Source organism: Lethenteron reissneri, chromosome 34 (genome assembly GCF_015708825.2).
Source record: "Lethenteron reissneri isolate LAM-NWPU_2019-01 chromosome 34, ASM1570882v1, whole genome shotgun sequence".
Classification (NCBI taxonomy): Eukaryota; Metazoa; Chordata; class Hyperoartia; order Petromyzontiformes; family Petromyzontidae; genus Lethenteron; species Lethenteron reissneri.
Window position 1 is genome coordinate 10,865,342 of NC_083812.1, and position 15,184 is coordinate 10,880,525.

Here is a 15,184-nt window from a genome sequence, read left to right on the forward strand (position 1 = left end):
TGAACGCTACGATGAACATTGTTGCATGAAATTTGACCATTTCCCCCCCCCTACCACTTCAACAAAAGCGACTTACCGCAACTGCCATCAACCTTGGCCCCTGTGCGACGAACAGGACGAACGCAACGGGCGCCTCCGGTAAATCCAAGGCGCGTGCGGCACGGACGAGCAGCTCGTATTAGACGATTCCCGATGTCCAGGTGGCCGCTAAACATGCTACCGGCACACACGGGTTCCCCTCTGAGCAAGTGAGAGCACGCATTTCGGGGGCGACAGCTGGAATGCTGCCGTTGCACGCGTGAAACCAAGGCGCAATGACGTTGATGAGGGATATACACTCGGAAACACGTTAGCAAATTACTGGCGAAGTAAAAAAATTAAATATTTTTAAAAAATCACCATGGAACACCAAAATGGGAATTTATTATATATTTTTAAATTATTACAGTATTTTTCATTTATACAAAGCTGATCTCCCAAGGCTGAATAACCACCATCTGCAGAAACATCTTTTTTTCTTCAATAAATGAGACTCCCAGTTAAGAGGTTCTGCCAAACATGCTGGCCCGTACCTCTCTATTCGATTAATAAGGACCTTGACCCATTGTACAATCTGACTGAATAGCATCATCACATCCAATGCTCCAAAGATCCAGACGGACCCCAATGCGTCACTTTTTTTTTTTCAATGTCTTGGCAGAGGAGTTGACAAAACTCTTCATGGGGAAATAAAAAGCTCAATCGTCGCATGTTACAAACGAGTGCCAAATAGTGTGTGTGCATACATCTCTAAACATGTATACGTACGTATATCCTAACACACACTCCACTATATATACAGAATTATACAGTACTAGTTTGTTTTGCAGCTTCGGAATCCGATGCAAGCCTGGAGAATTCAGGTTCGTCACACATTGCCTCGGGGTATGGCAAGGGAATGAACTGCGGCCGCAACGATTATAGGATGCCAGCCAACGTGAACACGCTACCGTTGTAGGTGTTTTATACACACACGCGCGCGCACACAATACAATTTACAGCACACAGATCAGTTACTGGTCAATTCAACTCTGAAGGGAGGTTGCTCATTCCACGTTGTTCGCACGGTCTTGTTGACTCAATGATGGTTAGTTGAGGTGAGCGTTATTCGAACACATCAGCCGACTCAATCCCTGGGAATTCACGCGATGTTGTATAAATGCATTTAACATGTGCCCCCCACCCAGTTAGACCACACGAAGACTCCTAATCGTTTGATTAACCCTGCCCACGTAAACCGAAACATATCCATAGCGCTCCATTACTCTCCACGTGCGCTGCCTTTCAAACGGGGATCTGCATGAAAATACTGCAGTCCCCACGATGTGAAGTTGCATTGGAAACAGACAATTCTTCGTTCCAGGGAACTTGCATGCCAACTCCTACGTGTCTAAGTTACAAGAACCTAACAATAATGTACACGTGGGCCGTAGCATTCTACACGCACCAGCCAATACGAGTTTTGGCATTACTGTGTGCATGTGTTCAGTGTACAATTCACTGTTGTAAAACGGTAGATGTTTTCTTTTGACCATTTCTGCAAGTTTGAAATTTTAATATCGCCAACCACCTCACCAACCCACCCCACCCCCAACTGCCTAACAAGAAATGTGAAATTTCTTAAAAAATAACTCTTATTAAAAAAGTAACATTTAAATAACCACTTCCTGACACGCACACCGTAAAACCAAGGCTAAATCAAATGCTCCATTAGAGATGAAATAGATGTGGTTGTGAGCCAAATTGTTCCAAAGTCAAAAACACTGGCGCTCCCTATCATGTAGGGCCAGAACAAATGCACGTTAGCTCTGCACTGGTCGGGTATTCAACAGCACGTGGCTTTGTAAGAAATGCAAGTACATTACCGCCACAGCCAGTACTGCACTTTACCCACCCCGTAAACCACCCTCATTGCATGCATGGCATGACCACACAACTAATTATCTTAACAGCAGCTATACATATTCCAAATCAATGATATATTGTTTTTTTATTGTGGAATCGAAGAGATTTAATTCCATTGAGTTCCAATATGCGTGATACCATATGCAGCATGATTAAGGAGCAGTGCAATGTACCAATAACATGTTGGTAACATTAAGTCATGAAGGGTAAATGGAAATCAGATTGTTGTTTTTTTGCGTTACACTCACGAACGTGGTGAAATAAATACAGCACACCACAACGGGACCATTCTGCATGTATTGTAATCTACTCTTAATCAACAACCCACCAACATCGATGAACATCTACAATATCGTAAATATTTACATAAAGCAATGGAGAAACGTAATCACTTTATGGCACAGCCTCATTGCCCGATAGCATGTTTTTACTTTTGCGTTTCCGTTATCATCTACACACCGAGTGTTCCCAATCGCGAAGCTATAACGGAAGAGGAATAACGTTGTCAAGAAACGTGGTCACTGCAGGCCACTTACAGGGGCGTTACGGAAGTGCGGCTAACAAAACGTACTGATGTCGCATGACGTAACTGTGAATTTTAAAATGAATACAGATTCGTACAAGTAATAAAAAAAACGAAAAACAAAACAAAACCAGATTCAGTGCAAAGCCAACATGACAATATTTCTCAATGCACCCTTTAAAATATATCCCCACTCCCTTATGTAATGTTAAATCATTAACCCTTATCTCTTTTCTTTTGCTTCACACGAACAACAGAAGGAGATCAATAAAAGCCACATCACAAAAACCTATATACTTTACCAAAACAAATCTGCCCACAACATGAAAAGAAAAAGGATGGTTAAGTCAAATCTTGACCCGACCTCATATTTGCACAAAAAAGTACTTTGTTTAGAATAATGTCAAGTTCAACCACTGAAACATGTTTACAACATACAGTAACATCATAGGTATGGAAAATTGATGGTTTTATTTGTACAGTTAGACCAGTGCATGCCAAATGATGAACTAATAAAATGGTGGATATTTACTCTTGCTAGGATTACTCCCTCTCTCTCCTGGATGATAATAATTAGGTACAGAGTTCCTGCGACTCGGTTCACTCTTCACTGAAGAGATGCGGGGGTTTTCTTCTGGTTGACTGACGATGTTCCTCTGTGAACCATCCGGTCATTTTTGCATCAGCCCTCAGGACAAAAGCAAAGTGACAAGATTTTTGTGATGAGGTCAATTTTAGCGCCACACCATCAACAATTTTCAATACGATGTACAATGCCGAGACTTTAAATTCTTTTGGTGCTAGATGCGTCAGTGGGCAATCCCACATTTTAATCTATCTTCACATTGGTGTAGATCTTCCGAACGAAGGCACTTGTTCCCATGTAGCCAACGGCTCCTATTCAAAAATACATACAAAACATCATCATCAATGCGATGCATATAAATCACAATTCACATGTATACGCCGCCAAGACAGAGCAAATATTCCCTCATTTAGCATTCCCCCATTTTGCTTGATAAACTATAGAGGGGCAATTACTGTTGGCGAGCACCTATTCGGGCCTTGATATATGTAGAACTTCTTTCCCATGGTACATAACAAACTGTGTTAATGGAGGTGCGGGGGAAGGCCAACAAACTAAACACCCACTCAGTTGTATAAAGGAGTGGACAGTACCATTCACAACCACCTTTTTACCCTCTGTACTGATGGTAACAGTGCGCCAATTACTTAAGACAGATTTAAAACAGCTGAGCTCAAGGACAGTTTCAGATATCACTTGTTAATTTTGTTTAAAATGACTTGTAGATTATGCTGTGCGTGGCCTGGGATTGAACCAACGTCAACGGGAATCAATGTGCTAATCATTCTGCCACCGATCCCCACAACTATGACGCACATGAGAGCCTGGTTACATTTGCCAGGGTGGCGAGATGTTAACTACCTCGCCTTGTATTCAGGAGGCCATGGGTTCAATGCCGACCCTGACGCCGCATCTTGTATCTTTGGAATTTACATGATCTTCCCGTGGTCGTGTAGATATTTTTAGGTTTTTCCCCTCCACATTTAGAAACTTGTGTTTAGAGTATTTGTCTGCTATACATTTCCACATGATAAGCCACTTTTTTGAGATAAAATCTGAGGACAGGTCTCTTCTAAGAAAGAGCTAGATAGCTCAGTAAGCCTTACCCGGTAAAAAAAATGTGTAATTGTTATTGGCGAGATCCTATTCAGACATTCCAGATTAGAAGCTTGTGCAGCTAGCCACCAACTACTGAATGGTAGAGCCATAATCTCTAATTGAGTAAGTTTGATGTAGATGCCAATTGTCAGTAACATGTATGGCCAGGAAATTTACAGAATTGCTGGTACAGTATGGTGAAGTGCACAGACCACACATCATTGAGATCACACCCACCCCCCCTCTACCATTAACTATACACACACACCCCATCAATCAGATTATGGAAAAGACCAATGCATATTAATCAAATTCCATTATTCATAGCTTTTGTAGAACATAAAAAAGTATTTCACTTCATGAAAATTGATGCAGTCGTCATGCCACCAGAGAAGATAAAAAGAGGATAACTTCGTAGGAAGTCTATTGAGTGGTGAAATCTTCTTGGTTCTTTCGGTAAAGTCACGTAGAAGGGAAATAATAAAAATAAAACATAATAATAAATAAAAATTATTCTTATTTTATTTTATATTATTTTGTTATGTTTTATTTTTATTACTTTATTATTTCCTTCCTACGTGACTTTACCGAAAGAACCAACAAGATGAATCCCTGCAGTCACGAAAGCTTTAAATCGAAATTTGAGTGGTGAGAGTTTGGCGTACAGGCAAGCTGGTCCCCCTTCCACCAGAATCTCATTTCCACCACTGCCTCAGTGCAACTCAGAAATGCGCACAGCCCCCCATGCCCACTTGAACAGACGACACTTTCATATTTCAAATATTTTTTGCTATCAATGTCAAGGATTTAAATCAATTACTTTATATTTGGAGCCCTTGCAGCGAGCACTGCAGCACGGTGTGTTATAGAATACTCCTGGAAGATGACAATACCATTTCTCAGGTCCCTTAAAAAGGACCCCTACCCACATGAGGTGGCATACCTGTTGTGTATGTCCTGCAGAAAATTACTGACATGACAAACACATTTCTAGTTAGTAATAGGTTTTTACCTTTTATCTGGTATAAAACGAACACCTTTATACAAGGCATCATATGTTTGCAATAACCACAACACAAGCAGTCAAAATGCAAACAAAAAAAACAACTCTGATAATGATATGCACTGCCATTGAAGTTGATTGGTCCACACCCGAGACAGCTTTTCTTAGAGCCTAGCCTCCACTGGTGTTGGACCAGATGGCGCCAAAAGGCGTACAACTCAAAAACAGCGCACTATCAGAGTACATTTCTAGTTCTCAATGAAAAAAAATAGTTAAGGATTTATATTTGTAATTATTGGTGAACCGGGATAAGATCATCAACTAGCCATACTGCTAAACACCTGGTTAACTCAAGGATGGCTGAAATACAGATGGAACCAATGACCTCAGTGGTGCTGGGCTCAGTGCTCCGACTCGGTATTCGCCTCGAGCTAGCTGCTGGGTAACTTCTGAACTTCAATATTTTTCCTCTACTCTGAGAGATAGCGACCTGCAATGTCCACTCGCAAAATGCCCTGACTTGGCAAAAGCGTCGGCCAGGCTTGGCTCTACCGAGGGCTTGCGTGCGCGGTCGCTCGTCAAGAGCGGGGACATCTGCGCAGGAACTCTCACGGACTGACCTGCATCCGTTGTATCAACACACTTTTCCCGACTGTAAACTTTCACTGCCTCCCCAGAGCGGGCCAAGATAAACTGGGCTTGACCCTGGCGGCGTGGCTCCCCGTGCCCTGCCCATTGTTCTCTCACTAACGCTGTGTGTTCAGTGAAGTGGGGGAGGGAGGTGGGTGCTTAAGGCGGGAGAGGAGGGGGGGGGCTTCCTTCCTCCCCTCTCTTGGGAAAAATGCCAAGATCCTCTCTCCCTTGTATACAACAACCTATCAGCTGAGACAGCATCAGGGAGCCACTTCCCTGGAGGTTGAACTCTCAAAAAGCCCCGACAAGCTTATGAAATGCTTGTTGTATTCTCTATCGCATTCAGTTTTTTTTGGGGGGGTGGGGGGGGGTTGGTCACAATGCAAGGGTGCGCATAAAGACGTGCCGAGGTGCGGTGCCACAAACACTCACCGCACATCACTCCCAAAGCGAGGCTGAACAGAGCCATGTATCCAAAGTAAAACGAGGTTTGAAAAAAACCGTACATCCTGGAAAATGGAAAAGAAACATTCAACATTAAATATTAACAAGATGCCCGGTTGTACAATGCACGGGTATAAAACGCACGCGTATCTATATACACATCAAACATGTAAAAAAAGCAGTATTTTTACATTGTTTAAAAATCAATATCACTTTCAAATTACATGCAACTGTGGAAATGTATTTGAAGGTAATGTTCCAATTTTTCTGTTAGAACACCAGCAGATAACAACCTGTTCTCGTCAAAAAATATATATATAATTTTGGTTCCCTTTGCAGGTGATGGAACATTTTTTTAAACGACAAATATAAATTACTGGGAAGTAGCAGGAATGCAACAGCGCACCGTGTACGACTTTGTAGTGCATCCAGTGGCCATTAATTTCTCCAACCACCAAGTAAACTACACATACTCTGCGCATTACGCATACGGTACACAAAGCACACACACCTGTGTAGAATGACACTCAAAACATTCACAGCTGCTGCACTTAATGAATTTAAAATGTTCAAAATAGTACTGCAATATATATGCATTTACTGTGTATGTAACAAAACACCCGACCAGGTGAGGCTGTGGTTGCAGTGTTTGATTCGCTATTGCAAGGATACGAGATCAAATATCTTAGGGGTCGATAAGTCAAGATCACTTTATCCACGGTATGACTACGGTTTGTTTCCCACAGCCTGCCGCTCGAGAGAGGCATTTCTAATTTTCCCGACTGGTTCAAGGCTGCCCACGGAGTGCTGGCACATTGCTTGACTGTGGACTTGCAGAAGGTGTGCTGTAGGCATTCCAGCTGCACCACACATTTAAGAGTAACCTTGGAACGCTCCAAACGTACAGTTAGCGAAAAACATGTTGCGCCTCGCTATGAGGAATGAAAAAGCAAGATCTTAAATACAGAAATAGGATGCCACGGTGACGAGATGTTAACTACCTCGCCTGGTATACACGTGTTCATGGGTTCGATCCCGATCCCTGTATATTTGCAGTGTGCGTGTTCTCTCCCCGTGGTCGTGTGGATTTTTCTCCGAGTCCTCAAAATTTTTTCCCCTCCACATTTAGAGACATGCTTGAAGAGTATTTAGCTACGATACATTTCCACGTGATAAGCCACTTCGTTAAGCTTTCGATTATCGCCAGGTTGCTTCTCAAAAAGAGCTACACGGCTCGGTGGGCGGGCCGGGCCTTACCTCGTAAAATAGTTTGAAGATTTAGAAAACAACTTACTTTGTTTTAAAGAAGAAGTAGTAGATGGAGTACATGTACACATAGGCAGATGTGGAAGCAGCCGCCAGGAAACTGGTCCATTGCCTGTAGAAGCAAGGGCCACACAAACAACAACCTATATTCAGAGTACATCACCGATCCACAGATGGAAAGAGACTTGCGGCGCAGTACAAAGTGTGCTCATTTTCATGGACCGAGTTGAGAATGCCCGAGGAGGTTCACCCTTGAGACGTCGAGTTTATGAGGATGCTGCTCTCTCCGCAAGCCGTACATTCAACCTCAAACAATGTGATGTGAAAACCATGCAAAAAAGATTTAACTACACTTATTTGGCCAATCTTATTTGACAGACAACTATTACAGGTTTACCATGTTCAGTTGTTTTCTCCTTGTCACAGGTTGAGTCACAACCCGTACCTCTCCATAACAAAGGCTCACCCTCTTAAGCCTCACCTTACCATATGAATAAAAAGTGTGCCGTACTTGGCCCTTCCGCCCTCTCCAACCATTATATAAACGGAGTGGTAGCTCCTGCAATCTCTCATTTACTTGATACAGCTGTCGTGGCTGTGACGGTTCCACCTGAAGACGGAAGCTTGTGTTGCCTCCGAAACGTCGAGATTTTTATTTTATTTTACTTTCATTAATTTTAATGTTTTACCTACGTGACTTCACCGAAAAAACCTAAGAATATGGCTCCTAAATATCACCAATCTCTGGGCCATAATCAACTACGCACTTAAAACTACTGTTATTTGTAAGCTTGGATTTCAGGTTTAAAATTATACAGGTTACATTTTCTCACCATTAAATCCCAAATGTGCCATTGGCATGAAGGCAGAGAAGAGCATTAATCAATCATGGAGAGCTCCCCACCCCTACAGAGAGAAGGGTTTGTTTGGTGCTGCATTGGGGAATAACCCTGGAGGATGCCGCAGAATCACAGTCTCTTTTCAACATATGACAATGACAAGGTAATGTTTGTTTGGCTGTATAGATGAGCGGTCTGCTCCAAGGTAATCTGCTGATAGAAGCTTTAGGTGCTCATATTTCAGATAATACAAATGTACAAATATTAGAGCCAGTAGTTTGAATGCTGACCACACAGAATGATTAGCTCTGCTTTCACAACAAGCTTACATTAAGACATGACTGTCTCATGGGGGCTAGCGCTAGTTTTACAGCACCGAGGAGTGTGCACTGTCGAGCTACTGGCTTCGAATCCTCGAGATAAACGTGGGTTCACAGGAGTGCCGAGTTTGGTGGCTTCAGCCTGGGCAATGATAAACGAACAAAATAACAGAAATACATTTGATTCGCTGTTTAAATTATTCCAGACCAAATGTCTTAATAACAACATTGGTTCACGGCTATAGAGTGAACTGCACGTTCGCTCGGCTAAATAAGCAAAGCTTTGTAGCTGTGGTCAGGGAGGATTAATAGAGCTACAGCAGATATAGTCGTCGTGAGCTGTGCGGGGTCATTTCCCCATCGAGGGGCTGTGTGTGTAGGGGATTCCATGATGGATGACACCTTCCCTCTGTGCCTGCTCGACACCGAGGGCACTGCCGAGGGATAATTGGAAGGGAAAAAAACGGGGATTGTGGCTACAGCATTCAGTCACCCTGCAGCTTCATTCACCTGAATGGCACACATTTTACTCATTCCCATTGGGCGAATTCACCGAGATGTAAACATCTCATTTTGACATGGTTACATATTCCAGACGTTCACATTTTTTCCCATAAATGAATCACAATGGTAAATTATTCCTTGCAACTTAAAAATTGGCCAAATTTGGTCCCTAACGACAGCACCCAACGGCTGCGAAATGCAAATATGACTTTCATGCCCAAGTTGCTGTAGATGATAGATGTTGGAGATGAATCTCCATGCTCTTTAGACTCCGCACACAGCTGGCTCATTGGTGCGTGCACCGAGCACTACGCTGCGTGACCACTCCTTACACACATAGGCAACCCCACCACACAGAGGCTTATTACTACATATGCGTTTGTGAATAGAGATGTAAAACATTTCCTAATTTTTAAAAAAATAGAATGTTTAAACGCACTGCTAAAATAAACATGCAATCACCCATAAAACATGCACTACATAATATACTCCATTCATTCTTGATTTGAAGCTTTCGTGACTGCAGGAATCCACTCTTTGGTTCTTTCGGTAAAGTCACGTAGGTAGAAAACATGTCACAAATCACATCCTTTAGCAGGGGTTACCAAAAAAAAATTCCTAAATTTTTAACAAACACAAGATCCAGGTTCGTTTCAACACAGTACACAAAATCCGTGATTTGATCCCATCTGTAAAGGATGTGATTTCTGAGATGCAATACCCTGGTGTCTACAAACTAAGTTGTGGCTGCAGCAGCAGTTACATTGGGGAAACGAAACGACATGTCTCGGACCGTGTTCGCGAACACAAGGCAGATCTGAAACACGGTAGGACTCGTACCTCTGCCGTTGCTGATTATTGTTTTAACGCTGTGGGCTCATACGAAATAGATTTTTCCTAGACAAAGGTAGTCTGCAAACCCACCGGCTATCATCAGAGATTTGTTCATGAAGCCATCCAGATATATAAACACAGACACAACTTCAACTGAGAAGATGGGTACAAACTGAGCAATCATTGGAAGGACGTTATTCACCAAGTAAAGTCTTAACTGACTGATGTTTCCATCCTACCTGCCTATGTCAGCTGTTATTTCCGACTCTGTGTCTCTCTCTCTGTGTGTCTCCCTCTCATCATGTGTACCTCTTGCTCTGAGGGTGTTTTGTTCCTGTTGCCCGGCTCTCTGACATTGACACGCTAATCTTCTCGTTGGCACACCTCCGGTGGCTGAGCCGTCTCACATTGACATGCTAATCTCTCACATTTACACACAAATTCCTTCTCTAGCTCCACCCACTTACCCTTGGGTTAGGCCCATCAAAATCCTATATAAACTCTTGTTGCAGCAGCTCTTTCTCTTACGTCAGCAGTCCCACTGCTGTGTTTGTTTCACACCTGATGACGGTTGCTTGTGTTGCGATCGAAACGTCGTAATCTATTATATTTTTTCTACCTACGTGACTTTACCGAAAGAACCAAAGAGTATACTTCATTCATGCTCGCTTAAATTACGGTTATGAAAAGTGCTTTGGACATGACCAACACAAATATATCAAACTTGAAGATCCATTTCACTTATTTGAATACCTACTAACCATTGTCAAAACACATTACGCAGCCCTTTGCCATACCAGCGTAGGAGCGGAGATAATGCAACAAAAATCTATGTATACATGCAGATCAGCCAGTCTCTGAAGGCAGCGGAATGCCTCAACCTTTCTTCATACAGCAACTTAGTGCAAAACCATCGAGGTGAAGACCAACAGATGACAATATCTAACACCTCTTTTCCACTGGCACATCCGAGCTGTACCAGCACGGGGCCTTTAACGGTCTGGGTGGCTTTTCCACTGGCAATTTTCCAAAATAAGCCAGAAGAAAACCGTGCAATTTTGGCCTCAAAAGACATCTCAATCTGGCTTGGAGCCAAGCAGGGCCAGGGTTACATTTTTTTTTAGCATATATTGCATTAAAGGCACAGCTTGGCTTTTCCAGTTGAAAAAAAAAACATGGCGGCTTCCGAATTGCGTCGAGCCGGCCACCGATCACAACGACCCTGGCGCGGTTGTACAGCGGAAAGGGAGGTACAAGGTGTGGATTGTAGGACCGAGTCAAATGGTGATCACCGATGTCATGCGCTCCTAACCAGCGGTAGTCCTCGGCGTTGAGTAGGAAGTAGGTGCACACGATGGTGACGCACACCGTGACGATGCACAGGATGACGAGCACGAGCAGCATGAAGCCGTAGACGTAGTAGATCTTGTACGCCCAGAACGACGTGAAGATGAAGTACCTGTACGGGGAAAGAACGCAAAGTGGTGTGGGCCAGAGCGACCCCAGTGCAGCACAGGGTGCACGCACAACCGCTCGCTGACACCCGGATGCAATGCTACAAAAATAAAGATCCATGAGCTTTTCGACATATAACGCACAACACACAGCCATCACTCTGAATTCACAACGATGTCCTTGGGTAGGTGGTGGTCCAGACATTTTGGTTGTAAAAACTTAGAATTTGTTTTATATCAGTGACTACTCACCCATTCGCTGAAGAGTTGGCAAACCCTAAAAAAGTTTATTCACAACACAAAGCAAAAATTTGTAATTTTCTGCGAGGACTACGCTATCCGAGGACGCAATCTAAAGAAACATTTGCAAGTTCAAATGCGTGTCGGGCATTGACTCGACCCTATCATTCCTCCATGGTCAATTACATATCAGGATTACTCTGTGGAAATAATTGGTGATTGTCCAATAGAGAGAGAGGTCTGTGCTATGAAAATGTGGAATGTCTACCACTGGCTCAGGTCTATCAATCGAGAAGAGCACCACTTGAAGCTCCATGGTTTTGAGATAGTTTACGGTGTGATTGGAAGGATCATAGTGAGCGGACAAATCGACAGTGCCACAAAATATTTGCATACTCTGGTAGATCACTCTCGTGCTCGAGATATATATTAAAAAATCAACATATGAGCAGAATCAACAACATTTCATTCATGTGCGAGTGGGGAAAGCGGTGTGACACGGGAAGGTGGGTCGTTGTTGCAAGAGGGGCAGGGGTCAGCGGGAGGATGAGCATTTGCCACGATGTGCAAACAAGTCCGGCAACGTGCACGTTAAGTTTCCAGGACGCACTATCTACGGGCACGCTTTCAAGCCATAAATAATTCATGTTTTTCCACTGCTGGCTTTAATCTGGCAAACTTTACATCCCAGAGTGTTTCCTCACCGACTGCGTGCTTCTAATAACAAACGCGCTATCGGAACGTGTTAGCTAACATGAATAATCTACTCGATACGACCCAATGGAGAACACAATAAAACAGCCGGTTGAACTCGATGGCAGATCTTGCTCACTCTCTTGAGTGGCAGGCCATTGAGAAAAATCATAAAACAGTCGGTAGAATTCAGTGGCTGCACCTTTAATGAGCCAGGCGTCCCCTTGCCCGTTACACTTCGCACTCAAATGTCACCGCATACCGACGGCCGCCATTGTTGTCGAATCTAAATCGACATTGATATTTTCACCACTCAAACCAATGCAGGCCAATTTTCACCTCCAATGATAGAGGCCCCCCCATGGCAAGAGCCACTATTCTTAAGACAGTCACTGTTAAACTCTCACAAAGTGGTACTCACTTCATCAACCCCTGGAGGGTCCAAGAACCGAGCCAAAACCATAGAAAACAAAAGCATAACTGCCCGTCATAAACTTCTAAAGTTCGAGTCTCAAGACCGGTGCCAACGATGCGCGATTGAAAAACACAACACGTGCATACATTTTAAAATGCATGCCAATATATGAATGGCTAATGCAATATAATATTTTGGAATTAATGGATTTAGATGTAGTTTTGGGCCATTAAGACATTCATCAACAATGCTGAAATGAGTTGACACTTGGATGCGGTGACATCTTTAAAGAGAATATTGTTATGGATATGAAATTTAGAAGGTATTTACTTATTCACAAACAAACAACAACAACAGAGATCACATTTACAGAGATGCTCATAATATCGTTATGCAAACAGCGTTAAACAATGACGCCCGGGGCAGGCACATCGTAACAGAGTGCTCTCGTGAGAATCAATGGCTTTTCCCTGAGAAGGCAACAAATCAACAAACCCTTAGATGTCCTCACTGCCTGTGGAAAGCTGGCGCCTTCCTGCGCAAAGACAATCAGACGTGTGAACGACACTGTGCTTTGTTAGGGCCACGGCAGGAGGGCGAGCGGAAGAGTCGCTCTCCTCGACTTACTTTCAAAATGTTTGCTTTTTTTCCCCCCCCACCACCCCCCTTTTGACAAATCTTTATTACACGATGTGCCGACAGAGACGAAAATGTGTTTTTATGAGCCCTGTCAAAGACCGGCCCGGGCTCTCCGTATTAAAGTGTCCCCTGTAATGCAACTGCCAATTGATGGCTAGGTGCTGCCGGGAACGGCTAATTCGATTTTTAGAGGACCGATCCTGGTGATGGGTGAGGTTGGGGGGAGTTAAGAGTCCCAGAAGGCAAATTGGATCGTGTGTCTGCCTGGTGGCCAATGACAGTGCATGAAATCCACTTTAAATATTTGGTTTCAAACCAAATTGGGCCACTGGCAATCTCTGGGGGCTAAGGCTACATACAGTAGATGCGTATAATAATGTAAGCGCATAGACCATGTGTTTCCATTTGCAGAGCTTTAAGAGGCCTTTGCATGCAAGCACCGAATACAAAATGGGATCTTTTATGCCAGTATCAAAGTATGAAAAAATAGATTTTAGAAACCTTTTGCAAAGAAATCAAGTCTGCATTAACCACACGTACTTGTGGTGAACATGCCAGAAAGGGTAAAAAAACCTATTACTATTTTTTCATACGATACTGGAAAAAAGGTCCCGTTTTGTAGCTGCTCACTCCAAGCTAGAAATGCTCTGATAGTACATTGTCTTTGTACGTTTTGCCTTTTGGCGTTCGCTGGTCCGAGACTGGTGAGACTAGGCCTCAAAGAAGGATGTCCTCTGGTGTAGGTCAGCCAATCGGTTTTAAACAAGGCATATATTACTCTGGTCAACAAAAAAAAATTCTGGCCTGGACTTTTGCAGCTGTTTTAGACTAATTTCAGGGTGCCGATTCCAAATCTGATCTCAGATTTGCTCTATCACATTTCATTTCATGCTATCGGCATACCCCATTTTCATTGATTTTACCCGAAATTAACTCTGACACTTATGATTGCAAGTTGTTGCGAGTCAGTGACTGCTTTAGTGTTAAAATATGGTGCTGTATTTTTAGGATAGTGTGTTTATAATATCATTTTATGTAGATATCCACATTTATTTAATATTTTTCTTCTGCCGTTTTTATTGAAAACGCAATATTTGATAACTCAAAAAACTGATGTGATAGACAAAAACTGATGCCAGATTTGGAATCAGCACCCCAAAATTACCTTAGAACCGTTGGAATACCTTATGCTAGAAAAAGTGTGTTGACCAGTGTTATTAGAGCATATTTGTTTGCATGTTCACCACAAGCACGCGTGGTTAATGCAGACACGATTCCTTGCAAAAGGTTTCTATTTGGTGTTCGGACATCTTAACACCCGTTTTATTGCTAGAAAGGGTAAAACCTATTCTTATTTTTTAAAGCACCGAATACGTTTGCACATTTGCTGTTGTACATTTTTGGCGAATAAAAACAAATAAACTCGCAATTTATCCAGATTCCCTTTCAAAAGTGGTGTATCTCTATGAAAAGGCTAAGTAAAGATCTCCATTATTTGTATATATGAATGCACGCAGATCTAACCAGCTCTGTGGAGCTCGGTAAATTGAAGATTTAGAGCACAGATCTGTCAAGTGATCTCACCATCATCACGAGTCAATTAAAAGAGGACTACTTTGTGAAAAGTGAACACTCGTCCTACGGAGTGGACTGGACCCCACCATAGCCATGTGCAATATCCACCACTGGCTCTGTGCCATCGATGGAGGAAAAACACATCGACTATTAAACTCCCCAATTCTCTAGTGC

The 15,184-nt window shown here is 42.9% G+C and overlaps 1 protein-coding gene across 1 annotated transcript in view; it reads right to left on the reverse strand.

Annotated features, from left to right (window-relative positions):
- Positions 1–403: 403 nt before the first annotated feature.
- Positions 404–15,184, reverse strand: part of TM9SF3 (transmembrane 9 superfamily member 3) — a 66,478-nt gene continuing 51,697 nt past the window's right edge. The window contains 4 exon segments of the mRNA XM_061565262.1: positions 404–3,364; positions 6,220–6,296; positions 7,526–7,609; positions 11,307–11,453. Of these exon segments, the coding sequence (XP_061421246.1) occupies positions 3,297–3,364; positions 6,220–6,296; positions 7,526–7,609; positions 11,307–11,453 (376 nt within the window). The 3' untranslated portion in view covers positions 404–3,296.